The 21,708-nt window shown below is 38.9% G+C and overlaps 3 protein-coding genes across 3 annotated transcripts in view; 2 read left to right on the top strand and 1 right to left on the bottom strand.

Moving 5' to 3' along the window:
* LOC140165820 (uncharacterized) overlaps window positions 1–17,040 on the bottom strand; it is a 71,000-nt gene extending 53,960 nt beyond the window's left edge. Inside the window, 2 exon segments of the mRNA XM_072189143.1 lie at window positions 2,298–2,417; window positions 16,910–17,040. Coding sequence (XP_072045244.1) covers window positions 2,298–2,381 — 84 coding nt within the window. The 5' untranslated portion in view covers window positions 2,382–2,417; window positions 16,910–17,040.
* LOC140166639 (uncharacterized) lies at window positions 8,875–10,053 on the top strand. Its single transcript, XM_072190138.1, has one exon. The coding sequence runs from the start codon at window positions 8,875–8,877 to the stop codon at window positions 10,051–10,053; it is 1,179 nt and encodes a 392-aa protein (XP_072046239.1).
* Window positions 10,416–12,464, top strand: LOC140166637 (uncharacterized). The gene has a single exon (XM_072190137.1). The coding sequence runs from the start codon at window positions 10,416–10,418 to the stop codon at window positions 12,462–12,464; it is 2,049 nt and encodes a 682-aa protein (XP_072046238.1).
* Window positions 17,041–21,708: the final 4,668 nt, after the last annotated feature.

The following is a 21,708-nucleotide window of genomic DNA, read 5'->3' as shown; positions in this document are numbered from 1 at the left end:
GAACTTTATTTGCATTTGAATATCGCGCCTTACCAATCAATATAACAGGTATGCCCCTACTTGGGAAGTGAAACCGTGTGCAGCTACAAAAATGGGTGGCTGTATTCAAATGAGTATAACTCGAGTTTGCTGTCTGCAATTGCATCAATTCCTTTTTTATTTAGACGTGTAGAATTTGCTCTTTCCAGTGGTATTTTCATTTTTAGCAGATTCCTTGCAGATCTTGAGTTACAGTCCCTCAAACATGAGTTTACTTCTTTTTGACTCAGCCTGTACCTCCAATGCTGAATAAAAACTCTATTCTTTGCTTGTGTTTCTGGCAGCCCTTGTGAAAGAGAATTTAAAGCTGATTAATTGATCACCGGGAGCATATCCAGGGGATACGGATATGCACCCTGAGCATATTTTGGTCCATTTGGGGCTTTTAGGAATCACTCTGCCCTGGAGTCTGCCAGACATGTTAATAATCACAAGTCTGAAACACCAATATATGTGATTTAAGTTTTGATATATGTGACATGGCAACAACATGCTAAAGGTAGTGGTATATATTTTTTACAAGGGCTTACTTTTACCATTACCTTAATTTTCAAAAGATGTTCATATAATTTTATGTTTTTATGGATAATACTGCCATTTTTCTTCCATATTGTCACAGAGGGGGTAATAAGTGCATTAGTGTTATAGACCTGACGGTGACGTCCTCTTTTGGCTTATACACTACCTTGCTCGCCTTTTAATCCCAAGATTGTGGGTTCGAGTCCCAGCAGCAGCCCTCGAATTAACCCACGGCACCGACGGCATATTGCCGTGGGTGCCCACCCCCATTGCCGCAATGCCCTCAAAATATGTCCTTTACTGACGGCAGTCACTTGCCGTGCCCCTAAATGAAGTTGCCGTGGGTGCCCTAGCCGGCCAGCCTTGCCCCTTCATTATAAAATCATTAACAAGTACTGGTTAAAACCCGGAAAAATTGTGGAAAATTAAATAGAAAATCTTGAACATGATCGCTATATCAGAAACGCTGTTAGTAACTATTAAAGCTTCCTCGTGTCGTATGAACAAAATCCGAGCGCTGGGCAAATCAATTGATCTCTCGATTAGCAAACATTGACTTCCCATTGCATACCGATGGCGATCCCCATTCCGGTATCGTCTTATCTTGTACATGTGAGCCCATCTCTAGATATGTTTTGCACGAAATAGTTTTTATCCCGGCGAATTTGATCAATATTATTACCAAAGTTACAGCTGTTTCATCGCTGTTTTGAGTCAGTTTTGCAGCTCAGAACTAGGGATCGCAAAATTTAAGTAAATTAAACTGTTGATTTTTGATGAGCAATCAGGTTAGTTTTAGTGTAAAGTTGAGTGTCGAATTTAGTGTAAAGTTGAGTGTCGAATTTTACTTTGGTGTCGAATTCAGCTGACAGCAATGCATCTATTCGCTTTTGAAAACTTGCCTTGGTGCCCTTCTCAAATTTTCAACAGTTGCCTTGATGCCCTTTTGAAATATTACAAATTGCCGTGCTGCCTTGCCTTTTCAGTGAAAATCCAAGGCAATTAATTATCAACTTGCCCTAAAAAAGTTGCCGTGCCCCTTCAGATCCTTAATTCGAGGGCTGCCCAGCAGAACTGGAAGTGGCTTGAGAAGGCGTACAATACTTCCCTGTGGCTCATCTTTTAAGTAAGTGCTTTATGACAATATTTCTTGTAAGTGCTTTTTTTTCCATACCAAAATATAGGGAATTATCAAGTTCATATGTACCCCAGTACTAATTGAGGCAATGGTTTTTACCAATTTTCCAGGACATGAAGGGCCAAAAAGTTGCCAATGTTCCAGGACCATGAAGGGTCAGACATTTTGTGCTTGCTTGAAGGCCAAATACACAGTCTGCAGGCTGAATATCTTAATAAAAAGCAATTTCAGAGCCATTTGAACCCAATTGATTGTTGGGCCGGATTGGAATGCCTAATTGACAAGCCTCAAAATAAGCAGGCAGATCTGGACCACACATTTGGAAACCTGGTCCTGAGATTATCTAGTGAACCAGGAGCCATTTTTACACATTAAATACAAAAATGTAGAGCCTGGTTCATATGATTTTAGTGTGGACCAGGAGCCAAAATGTTATGACCATCGGGTAAATGGCTCCTGGGTGCTGGTTATTTTGTAGCTTGCTAATTGAGAACTCCCGTGCTAAGGATTTCATTAGTACTGCAATTGATAATTTAGACCATTGTACTTCACGACTTCATATCATCTACACATGGAGTACATTAATTGAACTATAATTTACCACTTTATCTGATGGAGGCTCCTCTTCAAAGTCTTCCTCATCACTCATAGGCAGAGCCTGGGTGGCATCCATTTCATAATCCATCATCAGTTTGGCTGCATTAGCTATTTAATGTACCACCTATAAATATAAAGAGAATAGTTTTATGAAATACAGTAACAGGGTATGCCTACACTGGGTTTCAGAGAAGAATGGCAGTCCATTGCTCAGATTGATGCGAGCGGTCGAGCGCCCGTAAATGAGCAACATACAGAGCTTTGTGTTCACCAAGGGCGCTGATCTGCGCCGACCAACGATTTGACACACAATCGGCCAAACAGATCATCGGTCTGTTGCTATGATTGTCAGATGATTGATTCAGCCAATCAGAACCCCACTTCCATGTTTATGCTCTGCATGCTCTCAAAATGTAAACAAGTGCCGTTCTTCTCTGACAAAAACTGTAGCCTTGCTCGATTTATGTATTGACTCATTCTCAAATTTCCTGAAAATCAAGTGCATCTTCATTCTTGCCTTGGCCTTTAAATTGACCTACATGTACTACAAGAATTTAGCACCATGGAACAATAATTGTTTGTTTGTTTAAATGGTCACTCTGTGCAGTGACACACTCGGGTCCTGATGAGACCAGGCTCAAACAAAATGCTCAAGCCAGGCTAAAAAAAATACAGGATGCCAATGAGCTAATTCACATTTGAGGCTATAGACCAAATTACGTTTGAAATATAGCTGGATTCGCTGAAGCATGACACAATGTAAAGTATGGCCATGCCAATGGAAGTTCAGAAGTACCGTATTAAAACACAACCGATCATGACACCGACGGGCGATCGCATCAAAAATGTTGCTAACATTTTGGACTGTTCAAAATAGGCAGTCTTTAAAGACACAGTTCACAGTTGACTCATTAAAATTCATGAATTATATACATTTTTTAACTTAAGGGCTGGGGTATGAACGTTTGGACAGTATTTATTTTGGAACATTAGAGCACATCAGACATATCGAATTGCATTCTGAATACGGAGAATGTCTTTCTGATATCAAATAATTTTGATTTTTTGAAATTCGCAATTTAATATACATTTTATGGCAAATCATTAAAAATTGATATTTTTGATATTTAACAGTACTCGAAGTAAACTTACTAAATCTGATGATTTATACTTAAAGAGTATGTAGGTGGGATGAAAAGCCGACGATCAATTGAAAATTTTGACCTTTCGTATTGAAGATATGGATTTATTTTCCAAAACACCAAAAAAAATTAGGTCTTTTTGGGAAAAAATCCATATCTTCAATATGAAATGTCAAAATTTTCAATTGACCGTCGGCTTTCCTCCCACCACATACACTTTAAGAATATATCATTAGATTTATATAATTTACTTCGAGGACTGTTATATATCAAAAATTTGAAAAATATCACATTTTTATAATTTGTCATAAAATGTGTATTATATTGTGATTTTCAAAAAATGAAAATTATTTGATATCAGAAAGACATGCTTCTTATTCAGAATGCAATTCGATAGGTCTGAGGTGCTCTCATGTCCCACAAAAAATACTGTCGAAACGCAATAAACGCTCATTCTAGATCCCTTAAACTTTCATCCAAATTTCAACATTTACAGTTTTAATATCCATTGCAAAAAATATCAACACTGACTGACCAAGCAAAAAACATGAATAATGAACAGATAATGTAGGCCTACTCTATACTAGGCTAGCATTGTTGACATAAGGGTCAGTCCATCTCAAATCACCTAGTTTTCACAAAAGGTTGGCTGGTCACCCTCTCAGATTTTGTTTAAAATCACTTATATCATAGCCCTATGTGCCAAATGAACACATTTCAAACGGTAGGTCTCTACTCCTTGTCGTTTCCGAGACGTTAATTTAATAATTTTCTTCCGAGTTTAGACATCTTCCCCTGGGGGTAAAGCTACAGGGCTACAAATTGGAATTTAGGGTGTCTTTGACCCAAATAACCAGATTCTGGACTCCAAAAAAAATGTATCTCCCACCTATTTGCTGATATAGACATCTAAAAAGGCATGCTCGTGATGACGCACATGACAAATTCCCATTTTTTAGCCCCCCTCCTCTTCATACCAGATGTCAGACATCATCTATTTTGCCTTTAGTAGGCAATCTAGGTTCCCAGCAGACCAGCTGTTAATTATTACCGATCCTGTAGAATAACTTACATCTAGGCCTAATCTTCAATTTCATGGAATCCCGTTGCTCAGAATTGCAAATGTCATTTTTATCTGTCAAATCCGCTGTGTATGTGCTCAGAGATTTTATGATATGCTCCATAAATCACAGGTGTGAAACTGACTTGATAGTTCCACTCGCTAGCTTTTAAAGCTAGCAGAAAAGCGAAGCCTCCGGCTACCTCGTGGCATGACGTCATCATGGACGTGTACAAAATTTCCGATGGGTGCCTTATTTATTTGTAACCCGTTTTGTGATTGGTTGCAAACACCATTCATCGCAATCGTAAGCCAATCAATGAAGGCGACGGCCTTTTATGGTATGAATTAATGTGACCCGCCAGTAAAGTACGTCTAACCTGATTGGTTTACAAAAATAATTGGATATTTGCTAAGCCAGTCAGCGTGCTCGATGCTTAACAACCTGGTCGTAGAGGTTTTTTTTTTTTTTTTTTAATAGGCGAATTCACATGGTGATCCAGCGATCAAGTATAAATTCAGCATGACTTCTGCTTTAACAGGTGCAATAACAATACGTGGACACAATCAGTGAATTATTTATGACATGCATGGGCTGGATTTTACGATTGAGGTAAGGTTTTCGGCCTGTCCCTGCGTGAATATCGTTACTTTTCAGCATCAAAGATACTTGCGATGACCAGTTTTTTGCGGACACTTTGATAACAGGTACGGTAACTTTTATAGGTCATAGGGTAGAAACAATAGTTGTACAATTGTACGAAAATATACATTTTGTTATAGGCCTAAAATGTTTACAAAAATATATTGGTCCGTACGTTGTGCATGTATTCAGTTGTTCGACGTATACCCCTACATGTATAATAGGTAGGGTAGACCACTCATTGGCTTAATAAAAATTTCACAGGGGCTCAAAGATGACTCCTCAGCCAAACGACCCCCCGTTCGTGACCCCATTTGACCTTGTGGGAAATAATCCACCATAACCAAACTCACACATCCGCGTTACACGTGAGCGCGTAAAATTCGTCATGTCTGGAATCTGTGTGTGTATCACGCTTACAAGTTCAATTCAGTATTTTGGAAGTATCGGATAAAGATTGCCGTTTTATTCAGTTTATTGCTGATATCAACTGAAATCACAGATCTTTTTTTAAGGCTGACTAGCTGTCACACAGTGTCATCGACCCTATATCTTCATGGGAGAAATCGCCATGGTAGGTTGAATCCACAGCCACGATTGGCCATTTGGTTCAGACCTTTGAAGCTCTTTGAGACGAATAATTAGTCGAGGGACATGACTAAGGCTACTCACAATAGCCGGGTAATTGATCTTGGTTGTGCGTGAATAAGCTTGTATACCCCATTGAAGTCAATGGTCATGTTGATGCCATTTACCAAAATCAAAGTTTGTTTAAGTGTTGTGCATCCTTAATCATTGCATTCCTATGACATGTTTGTTTATGTGATGAGCGCCCTTGAAGTATAAGCTAAACATAGCCTGCAGCCCATCAATCACATGTAATTTGGTGCCGAATTTGGCACTGGAGGCTGTCATCTTGTATTTTGAAGTATTGTAGTGTAGAAGCTCTCGGTAAAGATACAATTAATCTTTACCTGAACCAACATAATTAGTATTTGTGACAAGAACTAGAAGAAGAATAGCAAGTGAAGATAATAAACATCATCAAGATACGTTTCAGCTAAAGTGTATCCTTGGATTTGTGATGATTTGTGTCACTTTTTGTTGTTGGTTCCGAGTCATCGAAGATTGTATTTATTTAGTACCAAGCTTCTGCTAACCAGGGGAGCAAAGCAAGTTTGCCCCTACATTTGTAAAGATTAATTATCTGTAAAAGATGCTATAGTTGGTAAATAGTTACCAAATAAAGGTTCAGTTGAGCGTCTGTTTTGTAAGCTTACCTAAAAATAGCTAAAAGCTTAAGGTCGTGTCAGCAGTGTAAACATAAACATTGCATTGGCACAGACAGTCACCACAGCCTCCAGTCATGTCAGACGTCACTGAATATAGCAAATATTAATAAGTGTGCATGTAGATAAATGCACATTTGGTAGAAGCTTAAGGATTAGAACTTCAAAGAAGTTATTGAGGCCTATGAATCCGAATCGTAGAAATCAAAATAAAGATATCAGTAGTAGCTGCCTGTATGTACATTTCTAACACAGACATTAGATCTCTTGCACCGTTGTGCAGGAATGACAATTCAAATAAAGTTTGGTAGTAAAGTGCCTGCATGTACGCCTCTAATACTGACATTAGTAATCTTGCAGTTGCACAGCTAGTGCATGCAGGAATAACTCATAGAATCATACAACACTGACTCAGGACTTCTACCTAAAAAAGAGTTTTGTGGTATTTTGTTATCAATAAGCGGGCGCAAAGAGCTTACTCCCGCCTGTCGGTTGCCGCGATAAACGAGTGGATCGAGCTTTCTCCCACCGTCGGTAAGCAACGTGGGCCTGCATTCAAGCGAAGTTTAGTGTATACTGACATTCAGTATTTATTTTAAGTTTCGACACATGTAGCCTCACAAAGCACACTTTACACAGGTCCTACGTATAGTTTCTCACATAAATTAGTGAACCGTTGTTCACTTTAAAAAATATTTAACGCTTCGTTGCTTGCATCGGCGTCGTTTAGTTAATTCGATTCGTTTCGGTACTATCGAAAACATCATGTCGAGTCATAAAAGCGGTTCGAATTAAGAAGCAGAAGATCTTATAAAAGTGATGCATTATCTAAAAGTACAGAATATGCTTTATTGCAAGCTGCAACTCGAAAGGTAGAGCTAGAATGTCGTGCCAAAGCATTGAAGGAAAAACAAGCTCTAGAAAGTGAGGAATTTAATATCCAAGCCAGGGCAAGGGACTTGCAACAACAAAGAGAGTGGTTGGAAATGAAGACTGAAATAAACATAGAGCAAGCCAAAATAGATGTATTGGAGGATTATGAACATAAATCCCAGAGCTTAAGAAGTAGACCAAAATCGGTGCTTGATGACCTCACAGAAGCTCAACCAGATACAAACACATCAGTGAGGCAGTGGTTGAACCACAACACTAGAGAAGGTCAAGAAATTGATAGCAAGTTCCTAGCTAAACATGATACAATTGGTGCTGTAGGTCTAAATCCAGGGGCAAGACCAAAATACACACATGTGGAGTTGGGACCTGCAAAAGAGCAGCCAGCAGTGGGCATGACTACTGATGGTAAAGTACATACTGATTTAGGTCAACAAGTTCAGCCAAGAAGCAGGTTAACAACCAGTCAAGTTATGCAAGTCAACTTTCCACCACCAAGTGAAGTCTTGTTTCCTGCAGCAGCACCTGAGGAATCAGAAAGTACAGGGGACAGAATACCCCCACATTATTTGTCAGCCACGAAATATGAAAATATTGATGAACAGTATCGTCACCATGGTCAAGAACAGTACAGTGAACAGTATGAACATGACGGGCCTTCATCAGTAAAGTATGGTCATAGAGTAACTTCGTCACCAGAGCCTGATGTGAAGAAAAAACAAGTCATGTTGCCACGGCAACATACAACAGAAGTGAAAGAAGAAGATAAAGATACCAGTATAGAAAATTTGGCACGCAACCAAGACAACTTAACAAGGCTGCTGGTGGAACAACATAAACAAGCGAGTCTACCAAAGCGGACATTACAGACATTTACTGGAGACCCGCTTCTGTATATTACTTTTATAAGAGCCTTCGAATTCATAATCGAAAATAAGAGCAAAAGTAATAGAGACCGTCTGTACTATCTTGAACAGTACACAAGAGGTGAAGCCAACAGTTTGGTGAAAAGTTGTATTCACATGGATGATGAGGTTGGTTACCTGGAAGCTAAAAGGTTGCTGGAAAGGAAATATGGTAATAAGCACAAGATTGCAGAGGCTTACTTAGCGAAGATGAGGCAGTGGCCGAATGTGAAAGGTGATAGTTCAGGGCTACAAGATTTGTCACTATTTTTGTTAGAATGCAAAAATACCATGACCAGCCTGGGCTATACTAATGAGTTGCAAAGTACAGCAAACATTAGAATGTTGATGATGAAGTTACCATATAGTATGAGAGACAGATGGAGGAGACAAGTAGATTATGTAGAAGAAGAAAGAAACAAAGTGGTAACATTTGAAGACTTCACCTCCTTCTTAGAAAAACAGGCTAGAATCGCAACTAATGCTGCCTACGGTAGAAGTGTGACGGAGAAGGAAGATAGTACTAAGAAGGAAGAAAGGGTAAAAAACCCAAACTAGCAGACTTATAAAGCTAGAAGAAATCTAGCAACAAACACAGAAGCTGTGTCGGCAAGTGTGACATCAAATAGTCCAGGAGCCAGACCAAATGTAATGTCATATAGTCCAGGAGCCAGGCCAAATGTGTCGTCAAGTAGCCCAGGAGCCGACAAGCCGTGTATATATTGCAAGGGTAAAGATCACACTTTGGAAATGTGTAACAAATTAAAGGAAAAACCTATAAGTGACCGGTTGCACTATCTAAGAGAGTTGGGAGTTTGTTTTGGCTGCCTAAAGAAAGCAACACATTACAGTAAAATCTGCAAATACAAGCTTACCTGCAAGACATGTAAAAAGCGCCATCCAACAGTGCTACATGTGAAACAGGAAGAGACACAGAAGTCTGGTGAAGTTGCTAATCAGACATGTGGGCTTACAGGCGCCGGAGTTAAATCTAGTGAATCATATCCCACAATAATACCAGTCATAGTCTACTCAAGAGTTTCCAGAATGTCTGTAGAAACATACGCCTATCTCGACAACGGCAGTGATGCAGTATTCTGTTCTGAAAGGCTGCAAAAGGAACTACATGTTAAAGGCAAGAAAACCAAATTGGAAATTGAAACCATAACAGATGATATCATAGTAGACAGTGAAATCATCCAAGATTTAGAAGTTTCTGACATGAACAGAAATAATATCATCTCTCTTCCAAAGGCATATACACAAGATAAGATCCCTGGTGACTTGGCTGACATCATCAACCAGGATGATATTGATGCAATTCCTTATATGGAAGAAGTTAAGCTAGGAAGATTAAATGATGAATCTCAATGCCATATTGGTCTCCTCATAGGAAATAATGTGCCTAAAGCATTTGAGCCAATACATGTAGTAAATAGCCAAGGTGAAGGACCTTTCGCCTGCCAAACTAGACTCGGATGGACAGTGTATGGTGTCACACATAAAGAACCCAAAAGGACATCAGTCATCCACAGAATTAAGGCACATGACACTATTGACCAGCAATTAGAGAAACTCTACAATGCTGAGTTCAATGAGCGAATCATTGACGATAAACCAGAGAGAAGCGTGAGTGAAGGACAATTCCTAAACAAAGTAGAAGCATCAATCAAGTATGTAGATGGGCACTACCAAGTAGGTTTCCCGCTTAAAGATGATGACATGAAATTGCCGAACAATATACATCAAGCAATTAAGAGCATGCCATCTGAAGAGGAAGTTAGAAAGGGACTCTGTTTTCAACGACCAATACACTGCATTCATGAATGATATGTTTAAAAATGATTATGCAGAAGAAGTGCCCAAAGATGCATGCAATAGAAAGGATGGCAAGGTGTGGTACGTCCCCCACCATGGGGTGTTTCACCCCACCAAGGGCAAGCTGCGAGTTGTATTTGATTGTGCGGCGAAGTACATGGGCCAGTCCTTAAACTCACAATTACTAAAAGGACCCGACTTGACAAGCAACTTGGTAGGTGTGTTGACGAGGTTTAGAGAGCACCCTGTTGGAGTTGTAGCAGATATAAAAGCAATGTACCATCAAGTGCGTGTACCAGAATCAGACAGAGACTTAGTAAGATTTCTATGGTGGCCCCTACGGTGACCTGAGTCTGCCTCTGAAGGAATATAGGATGAATGTGCACTTGTTCGTACAACCGTCACCTTCATGTGCGAATTTCGCACTGAGAAAGACCGCTGATGATGGTAAGGAGAAATACAGCGAAGAAGTATGCAACACGGTGCTGTCCAACTTCTATGTCGATGATTACCTCAAATCTATCGAAAGTGAAAGCAAAGCTATTCAACTCGTCAGTGATCTCACCAATTTGTGTAAGGATGGTGGTTTCAAGTTGACCAAGTGGTTGAGTAACTCAAGAGAAGTGTTGCAGTCAGTTCCTGAAGACGATAGAGCTGAGACTACAAAGACACTAGATTTGAAGAATGAAGAGTTACCATCAGAAAAGGTGCTGGGGTTGCTATGGTCACCAGAAACCCACAGGTTTGGCTTCCATATTAAAGTGAAAGAGAGACCTCCTACCAGAAGAGGCATCCTAGCAACTGTAAGCTCCATCTATGACCCGCTAGGATTTGTTGCTCCAGCAATCCTGCCAGCAAAACAAATATTGCAGAACTTAAGCAAGCTGCAGCTTGGTTGGGATGAGTCTATTCCTAGTGAGCTTCTGACCCGTTGGGAAAGATGGCTTGATGAAGTACCGAAATTGTCAGATTTCACCATCGAAAGATGTTTCAAGCCCAAGGACTTTGAAGAAAGTGAAGTCCAGATGCACCACTTCTGTGATGCAAGTCAGAAGGTGTATGGTTCAGTGAGTTACTTACGATTAGTTAATGAGATGGGTCAAGTGCATCTTACTCTCCTGACAGCCAAGGCAAGAGTTGCTCCCTTGAAGATCATAACTATACCTCGCCTAGAGTTAACTGCAGCTGCAATGGCAGTAAAGGTCAACAACATGTTGCAAAAGGAACTACAGTTGAAAGTCGAAAGCACATACTTCTGGACTGATAGTCAGACCGTGATCAAGTATATTAACAATGACACCGCCCGATTCCACACCTTTGTGGCTAATCGAGTCGCATTGATTAGAGATGGCTCCCAGCCACACCAATGGAAGTATGTAGGAACCAGCTCAAACCCTGCAGACGACTGCTCAAGGGGCTTAGCCGTTGATTGCTTCCTCAAGAATAGAAGGTGGACTGATGGTCCAGACTTCTTACACAAAGCAGAAAACCAGTGGCCAAAGACTACCATTGGAAACAGCGCTGAAGAGCTAGCTGATGATCCAGAAGTTAAAAAGAAATTAGTAGTCAACACAGCGTCGACAGAAGAAGCAACAGATACAATGGAGAAACTACTTACACGATTCTCCTCATGGTATCAACTTTGTCGTTGTGTTGCATGGATCCTCAGAGTCAAGAAATATCTCCGTAAGATCTGTCATGATAGAGATGATGATAGAGTTGATGATAGAGTTGATAATGGAGATGATGATGGTAGAAAGAATGATGAGAATGAAGAGCATGGCAACATTACAGATTTGCTTAATGTTGCTGACATGCAAGAAGCAGAAAGAGCTGTAATAGTATATGTCCAAACCAAGGCATATCCAGAAGAAATTAAGACACTAAAAGAGCTGCAATTGAGAAGTAATGACAGTCAGCCAGAAGACAACTTGCGACAAGTTAGCAAGATTAAGAAAGCAAGTCCTCTCTACAGACTTAATCCATTTATAGAAGATGGAGTAATCAGAGTAGGTGGTCGACTGGCTAAGTCAGCTCTACCTGAAAAGACAAAATTTCCATCAATCATACCAAAGAAGTCCCACATTGCAAAGTTGATTTTACATGGCGTCCATGAAGCAACTGGACATGGGGGCAGAAACCACATGTTGGCTCATCTGCATAAGAAGTACTGGATAACAAATGCTAATGCAGCAGCTAGAAAGGTTATCAACAGTTGCATCACCTGCAGAAAGAGGAATGCAAAGGTACAACAGCAGATGATGAGTGACCTTCCCAAAGACAGAGTCACTCCAGGAGAGCCACCATTTTCAAGAGTTGGAATGGACTATTTCGGTCCACTAGAAGTTAAACAAGGCCGTAGTATAGTCAAGCGATATGGTGTAGTGTTAAGTCTGCCTTGCATCCAAAGCCATACACATTGAAATGGCAGCATCTTTGGACACTGATGCCTGCGTAAATGTCATCTGACGATTAGAGTGTCCAGAAGAGGCCAAGTGAAACAGATCCGCTCTGACAATGGCACCAATTTGATAGGGGCAGAAAGAGAGTCACGCCGTGAAATTGCCGCTTGGAATCAAGACAGAATCCATGACTACCTTCTGCAAAGAGAGATAGAGTGGACCTTTAATCCACCAGCAGGAAGTCACCATGGAGGCATCTGGGAACGTCAAATACGAACAATCAGGAAAGTGATGTGCTCTGTTATAAAGGAACAAATACTAACAGATGACTCTCTTCATACATTACTGTGTGAGATAGAAGCCATAGTTAACAGCCGACCACTCACCAATGTTCCTGGAGAAGTATCTGATTTAGAGCCACTTACACCAAATCACCTTCTTCAACTAAAGAGTGACATGATCTTACCACCAGCCACTGCAGGAAAGCTGAGTCAGTATGCCAAGCGTCGGTGGAGGCAAGTCCAGTATCTGGCAGACCTGTTTTGGCGCAGATGGATCAAAGAATACCTTCCTCAGTTACAACAAAGACAAAAGTGGATTCACCCACAGCGAAATGCCAAGGTGGGAGATGTCGTCATGGTTGTAAATGAATCTACACCCAGAAACGTCTCGCCGCTAGGAAGGGTGATCGAAACTCTCCCAGCAAGTGATGGACTGGTTCAACGTGTGCGAGTGAAAACTAGGACAAGCATTCTCACCAGACCCATTGATAAACTGTGTTTGCTGTTGGAATCAGAAGTCCCAGATCAAGATATAGGAGTGAAGAAAGAATCTACTTCAGCTCATCCACCAGTACCAGCACTGGGTAACCCAAGTACCAAGCCTAAACTTACGTCCAGTGCTACCAACAATGAAACTGTATCAGTGTCAGGTACTCCAGAAGCAAGACCAAGACGAACATTGAAACCAGTGAAACGCCTGGAATTGTAAAGAACTAATAGTGTTATAACAACAAGTCAATGAAACCGTTATAACCAAAAGGTATCAGCTAAGCTAAATTGCCACTTAGTCTGGAGGCTAAGCTACGGATCAGCTGATATATAAAATAAGACTAACCATCAGTTTACGTTAAATTGCCATGAAAGGCAAGCTGACACCTTGCTTATACTTTGGAACAACTGATGCAAACTGTCAAATTCATCATGAGATCTACCAGATGTGATGACGGATGAACCTACCTGTACTACAGATGTGAAGACTGGTGATTCGTCTCTACAGCGACGTGTCTGCGTTTAGTGTGAAGTTGCCAGATTCGTATACAACTCATCGTCAAGATCAAGAATGAACATGTTTGACACCTACATTACCACATCTGTGAATTTGATATTGTAAAGAAGAATCCTATGCATGCAATTTGTACCGATGGAACCAGTGTGCATCATTAGCAAGTTTGTTTAAAGTTTGGTACACCACAGGCCCATGGAGTTTTAATTTGCAAAATTCTGCATTGTATTCTACTGCTTAAAATGTGTGCACAATTTGTGGTTGTGTACAGTATAGCATGTAATCCATATTTGGGAGACACATTTGAAAGTAATGTTCTGCGTGTATTTTGGAATCTCGATAATGCTCAAATTTGGTTTCTCTTGAAATTGTTGCTCTGCTATTAATCAAAGGGTATGCATGATCGAGGTCTGAAATAATTTCACTCAAGTTTGTAATTGTGTATTCCTATCTACATGTACTTTGCAAGTAAATGCATCCTATCAGCATCTGGTGTTTTGACTATAACCTGGATTGACTGAATTTGCAAATTTGGGCCATGGCTGCTATGGTTGTGCACAGGCAGTCATATTATATCAAGTTGTGTTTTTCTCATGGCTGCTATGGTTGTGCACAGGCAGTCATATTATATCAAGTTGTGTTTTTCTCATGGCTGCTATGGTTGTGCACAGGCAGTCATATTATATCAAGTTGTATTCTCATTTACAAGGTGTACCAAACAAGATATTCGCATGCAAGGAGTTATGTACTCTCATTGAAAGGACAGCAACAGACTGCATTTCTAGTTTACAAACTAAACATTGTTGTGTTCATGTTGATATGTTGTGATCATGTTGCACTTAAATAGTATCTCCCATGTGTTCAGTTGGCTTTCCAATCTCACCAAATTTGCCTTTTGTGTGGGCTTTTGTTTGGTTTTGTTTCAAGTAATTTTGGTTGGCATGGGCAGTTATCTCTTGAGTGCAGCATCATCTAACTTGTAAATTGAAGCAAAATAATTCTTTCATTTAAAGTCAAAATCACTTTTGAAAACTTTTGAAATTTCCAAAACTCAGTTTATTTTTTCTTTTGGATCAAATCACTTGAAATTTTTGAAATGTTTTTTTTGTTTTGAATCATAGCATTGATACAAGTTTTTATCACACAAGTGAATCAGATAAAGGTTTTTGATTTCATAAACTTTATTCATGTTTCAAAATCAGTCAAGTTTGATGTTTTGAAGTTTAAGGGGTCACAAAGGCACCTCTTGTAAAAGGTTCAGTTTTGTCAGTAAATGGCACACCAAAACTATGTTTTAAGAAGAATTGTTGCTGGTAGCAGACAATTAGGCGCCGGAATGTTGATGCCATTTACCAAAATCAAAGTTTGTTTAAGTGTTGTGCATCCTTAATCATTGCATTCCTATTACATGTTTGTTTATGTGATGAGCGCCCTTGAAGTATAAGCTAAACATAGCCTGCAGCCCATCAATCACATGTAATTTGGTGCGAATTTGGCACTGGAGGCTGTCATCTTGTATTTTGAAGTATTGTAGTGTAGAAGCTCTCGGTAAAGATACAATTAATCTTTACCTGAACCAACATAATTAGTATTTGTGACAAGAACTAGAAGAAGAATAGCAAGTGAAGATAATAAACATCATCAAGATACGTTTCAGCTAAAGTGTATCCTTGGATTTGTGATGATTTGTGTCACTTTTTGTTGTTGGTTCCGAGTCATCGAAGATTGTATTTATTTAGTACCAAGCTTCTGCTAACCAGGGGAGCAAAGCAAGTTTGCCCCTACAGGTCATATCGACTTTTATAGGCCTACTGCCTAGTACTAGTGCAGCTGTACTACACGATGTAGTCCATACAGGAGCAACGCAATATAAAATTAGAGTTTTGGTGGGGGGATGGGGGTAGTGCAAGCCATTAACCCTCTCCTATTATGGGTCGTTGTAGAGTTCCTACGGGAAGATCATTTAAAACAAACAAACAAACATTGTACATGTAAGCATTAGAAATAGAGTTCTCGAGTACATGATTTACTATAGGTATGACAGGGAAACCTCAGTTAACACATTTGCTAGTCAGTCAAAATGGCCTAAACCGGCAATACAAATTTACATTGAAATTTAAAAGAAGCTTTTTAAGAAGGAAACCTTCCTAAATATGTTGTCTATACTTCACTTGACCCAAATGATTTTTTTTGGTGATGAGAGACTCGCACATGGAATTTCAGAGAGATTTTGACTTTGACTTTGACTTTGACTGGATACTGGCCAACGTTCCCTGCGGGAATCACACGGTCAGGAAAGGTGTGCGCTTGATGTTATGCTTATTAGTCTTGCTTATAGATGTGGCTTGCTATGGCTGCTTTGAAGGTATTTGGTTCTTGTAGCTTAGCTATTGAGTCTGGAATAGAATTCCAGTCTCTGATTGTTCTGGGCAGGTAACAGTTCTTGTAGCAGTCTTTCGTGGCTGCTAGTGTTGCGAAGGCTTGTGAGTTAGTATGCCGTGACGTACGTGGGGCGGGCTGAAGGAGTTTTCCGACAGGTAGGGATAGGTGACCAGTGATGGCTTTTTGAAGTATGGTCAGTCTTCTACACTTCCTTCTGGACTGTAGCGACTCCCAATCTAGCTGTCGAAGTAGCTCAGTCATGCAACCCTGTGATTTGATAGCAGTTCCATTAAAAAAAGGTGCTATCGTCATGAGACTAAGATCTAGAAACACCCCCGTAATGCTGTTTTGGGGAATTTTGCTAGCAGAATCTTTTTGATGAAAGTCAATCTTTGACAAGATGTAACTTTGCTACGGAAAGTGCTATGACAAAAAGGTTTTCAGTGTTGGCTTTCTTTACTCAAGGGCTTTAATTTGATATATAAAATGATGCAGTTTGATGGCAAATTTGAATTCACCTGGCATACCTATTTACTACATGTAAGTTTATATATTCACACGGTCGATTATTGCCCCGGGTTTACGATACTGTGACTGTTCAAGTTGGAAAGACTATTATCCCTATGTATGTAAGTTCTACACTTTCTGTAGAAACTTTTCGCCCTCTTTCTGTACATGTGTATGATATTAAAACAATTGACATTTATGATTTAGCAAGGAGCATGAGACTAGGTTATAAGCTTATTCAAATTCTTTAATGTTTTTTTGTTTGTCACAAGCATGTACAATAACAGACTTACCGCTGGTCTCAGAGTGCAATTCAACGCACAGTTGTACCTGTGACAGCAATGAATCAACGAATTTATGCAGACTAATATGTGACTGACAACTCCAACTTGTTCCAACATGCAACTTCTCTGGTGACCTCTGAATCATCATCCGTGCAGTGCTGGGGATTTCGCGGCACACACATGCATTAGCCTCTTCTGCGAGACGCTTGTCTATTTACTTAGTATTGTAGCGATGGATACTATTGAGCTTTGGATTTGTGTATGAGGTTATCTTTAGCGCCCTCTATGACACATGCTGTCAGCCTCAAATATTAAATAGCTTTCAATTAGGGGACATTTGTCAATTTTGACTTCTGGATACCTGTTAGACATCAATTAAAGACTAGTCTTTCAATAAAATATTAATTTTAAGTGAAAAACATCATTCAAAAAAAAAATTACGACCCTGATTTTTCAGGATTTAGGGTCGGACGGTTGAGGGCAACACAACAATTTGTTTTTTGGCCTAAGGCTAATGAAAGTTGATCCCCAGTTTCCCGTTACATAGTTTTTCATGACTGGGTAGGTGACTGTTTCATTATTCATTATTCATTATTTTCAAACTTTCATTATCGGTGCAAAGTTAATTACGGAATGCTATGTTTTGAGGCCCAAATAAAATAATAAAGTATAGTTAGTAATGACCATGCTTCACTTCAAAACAAATTTTAATTAAGCACATCTTCTTTGGAATCTTCAAATTAACCTATAGGCCTAGGTTGTGCAACATATGAAAGCACCAGAAGTCCATGATAGTCTTTGGAGAACCACTTTTCCATATAAATACACTGTGTCTGTGTGTTCTATTGCACACTACTTTTTACAAACCAAACTTACTCTCCACTAGCACATCTTTGGAAGCAATATTTATACGGAAATTAGTTTGTCTACTTGCACAAACTGGAGGTTGCTGGAAAAAATCATCACATGGTGCACGTGTTAATAATAAAACAACCATGCAAGAAATTGACAAATAAATCATTTTATTTATAAGTTTATTTTATTAAATACATGTATATTTGTAAGAAAAGCAGAATAAATTTGACTTCAAATTTTATTTATTTTATTTATTTTGATGTTGTCTATATATAGCGCTACATAATGCACGGTAGAAATGCTTTCATATTTGTTCATCCGCTGGTTCCCGCGAACTTGGCTGCCTCTCTTTGTGTTCGGTCTATCCATTTAATGGTAGGAGAAACTTAGATGCAGGGAATTGCTAGTCTCCAGTAAATGCGCCTCACGATATCGCCATTTTACCACGTAGTTTAACCCAGCGTTTGCAAAAGACTATTCGGGCCGGTCAGGGTCGGTAAAAGTGCTTAAAATACGTGTCGGACGTGAAAGATGACATTAAAACTATCCTTTTTTCTTAAAAACTTGAAAAATGTGAAATAATGAAATAATGGAAAATAATGAAATATTTGATCGGCATTTTTTTCTGACCGGAGTCGGGTAACGGGAAACTAGGAGTCAACTTTCATTAGCCTAATGGGAAAATACACCCTGCAAAAAAAGGTTGCAAATGGAATTAATCCTTGGGGAAATCCCATTCAAGATGAACATCAACAGGAGATAAATAGAATTTTGGATTTTCTGAAAGTCAACAAGTCTTGGGGTGAACATCATTCACAGGATCCATACTATAGGAGAAAATCCGTGAATGCCCCCCCCCAAAAAAAAAAAACCCAGGAAATTTGGCTAAAATCCAGAAAAATCATGTCAAATCAGTCTAATTTATTTGGTTTCAATAATTGAACATTAAATTAATATTACAAAACATTTAGGCCTTGAAATATATGTCAGAAATACACATTATGTCATGTTTCCGGCTGAGGGATGGGTAGCTCGATCTGCGGTATAGGAAAAGCCAAGCTTGGGGAACCCTCTCTGAGATACCACTGGTAATCGTAAGGGGACTAACATCAGTTGACATTCACAAGTTTGTGTGCAATTTGTGTAAGGAATTCATACTATTACAACATCAGTAAAGTTTGGTTTATTTTCTAGCCATGTCATCTGAGACCATGCACACTTTATATGGTGATCATCAAGCAAAATGTTTACTACACTCCAGTCCAGTTCATCAGCCCACTGCAGCTAAAGCATTTCAAGGCCAGCTGAGCAGGAACTTGTTTTATTCTGAATGTTGAACTATATCAAATGATATGAAGAGGAGGATTTTTAAAGCCATAATGTACAATATTAGAATTTTTTTTCCAAACCTGATTTTTTACTATATTTGTACTGTTCACAAATGTACATAACCTAAATTGAATCCGCTAAATTTGTTGTGTTTGTACTAAATTGTAAGTTAACCAGAGCAATTTCCAACAAAATGTCAAAATTCACACAAGTCCTACTCCAAGTTAAACGCAGGGATGATAGTCCAATTTTGCCAAAGTCTGTATAGCCTGAAAGACAATGTGAAAATTACCATAATGGCCTTAAAATTAAAAAAATATTGCATAAATCTGGACAAAAAAACAACAACTGAATTCAGTCAAAAGCATGGAAACAGTCAAAATAGCCAGTGGGGTTTCTTCTATTTTTCCTGGTTATTTCTGCTTAAAATGGACAGAACCCATTCCTGGGTTATTACTATTATTTCAACATTTGGGTAAGAATAACAAAATTATATTATAAAGAAATTATACAATTTATGGCTTTAAGGTTATGAACTATTTTAAACTGTTGTGATTAGGTAGTTCACAGTATCTTACGAATGGTAGTGAGCTTTGGCAAAAACTGCATTGCTCACTTCATAGTGAGCGTGTAGAAGAATTAAAATATCACAGATATACTTTTATAGGTGCTGCGGTTCTTGAGTTACGTTGTAAAGAGGGCTGAAACAACAACACTTTTGTAAAACGTACATAACTCATTAACAACAATAAATTAAGCAAGTTTGCAAAGTATACGATTTGTAGAATGAACTTTTGCAAACCATCAAGGTGTTATTTTTCAATAATATATTGATCTAGATAATGAAAATCGATTTTTAGGTTGCTTCGACCAACAATACCCCGTCTACCCTTAAATTTAAGCCTGTCTTCCTTTCTACGAAAGTAATTACCCAGTTTCAACTTCCAAGAGGAAGTGAGGTTTTCCCCCTATTAAAGGTCCAAAGGAAAACAAAGAAACAATATTTGTCATATTGATATTGTAATAATATTGGTTTATTGGGTTTACTGCACAAGCAGATCAGCAGCATAATACATGTACATTTTCAGGATCTTCCTGATTACTTGTGAAATAACACACTGTTTACAAGATGGGAGATTTTATCCAGTATTTTACTACCAGAATGCAATCAGCTTTTCAACCTAACTTATTTCCAGACATATTATTTATGTCATTGTCTTTTAATTGCCCTAAGTGACTTAAGTACAATGTGGATATGAGACCTGTTCTCACAAAATGAGCGGAAAGTCACCAGGGAAGAAAAGGAGATGCAGTTTCTTGAACATGCAAGAACAATAGAAACAAAAGAATTCTTCCTTGAAATATTGACTTTTTTACACCAAGTAAAGGAACAACCCTTTAAAGCTTTATATGATCCACAGATTGTGAATTTGAAAAATTAAAGATTGGCAAACTTTTCCTCTCATTTTGTGGGAACAGGGAGCACAGTCAGTGGTCAGTGTTTGAAATAAGACTGGCCCTCAGACACAGGTCAGACCATTAGCCGATGAAAATCACTGCTGGACTGTTGATGCAATATCCTGCCGACTCATACCAAATGCATACTTCAACTTACAATATTTTGAGTTCGGGTCAGTGAAAATTAATGAGGGCCCATAGATTTCAAACCTAAGGGCCCTTGAAAATTTGGCTTATTTCGAACACTGAGAACATTGAGCTCAAATATACATCATTTCGCCTCATTGTCAGAATATGATTTAGCTCAGTTATGTACCTCTACATGTTGGGTTTTGAATCGGTTTCTATACATGAGTTGACCTATGATGTCACATGCTTACATTCAGAATACACTCTGTTATTTCACACAAAGCAAACTAATACAGCATGGCAGACCACATAAAATCTTTCAAGGGGAATGAATCACCCTGTCAGCAATTTTCAATTACAAGTTTTTTACATCATTTTCTTGCAAACATTTGATGCAAACCCCATCAAAATCAGACATCATCTGTTTACCGAGTTATGATAACTCTATCAATGATTGAAAATATTTTTAAAAAAAGAATTTGTACGCTTTTTTTGCCAATATCTCAAAAATAATATTAGTGACATTTTAGTGACATCCGACCTATTCCCCTTGATCATGTCACATCTTTTGATCTCATCCAATCAGAGGGCATCCCAAATGCTGACACGTGTCAACTCATCTATAGTTGAACGAGTGATATGATGAAATAATGATATACGTCATATCTGTGATATACTATTTAATACAAAGGCACATAATATACTGACTTTTTATTTACATAATTCTAAGCACCCTCAGCAGTATACATGTATTTTTGTACATAATAGATCGTAACAGGTTGATTACATAATATACCACATTGGGCCATTCCATTTAAAATCCACACTCCCCCTGTGGAAGACTTTGGAAATATCTGCCACAGGGGGAGAATGAATTTCAAATGAAATGAACACATTAGGCAGTGCCATTTGAATTTTGTACACCCTCTGAGACAGATTCAACCTGAATCTTCCACAGAGGGAGGGGGAGTTTCAAATGGAGCTGCGAATGTGTTCATTCCATTTGAAATTCATACTACCCCTGTGGAAGATATTTC

The sequence above is a fragment of the Amphiura filiformis genome, chromosome 12 (genome assembly GCF_039555335.1).
Source record: "Amphiura filiformis chromosome 12, Afil_fr2py, whole genome shotgun sequence".
Taxonomy (NCBI): domain Eukaryota; kingdom Metazoa; phylum Echinodermata; class Ophiuroidea; order Amphilepidida; family Amphiuridae; genus Amphiura; species Amphiura filiformis.
This window is presented reverse-complemented; position numbering and strand designations above follow the sequence as displayed.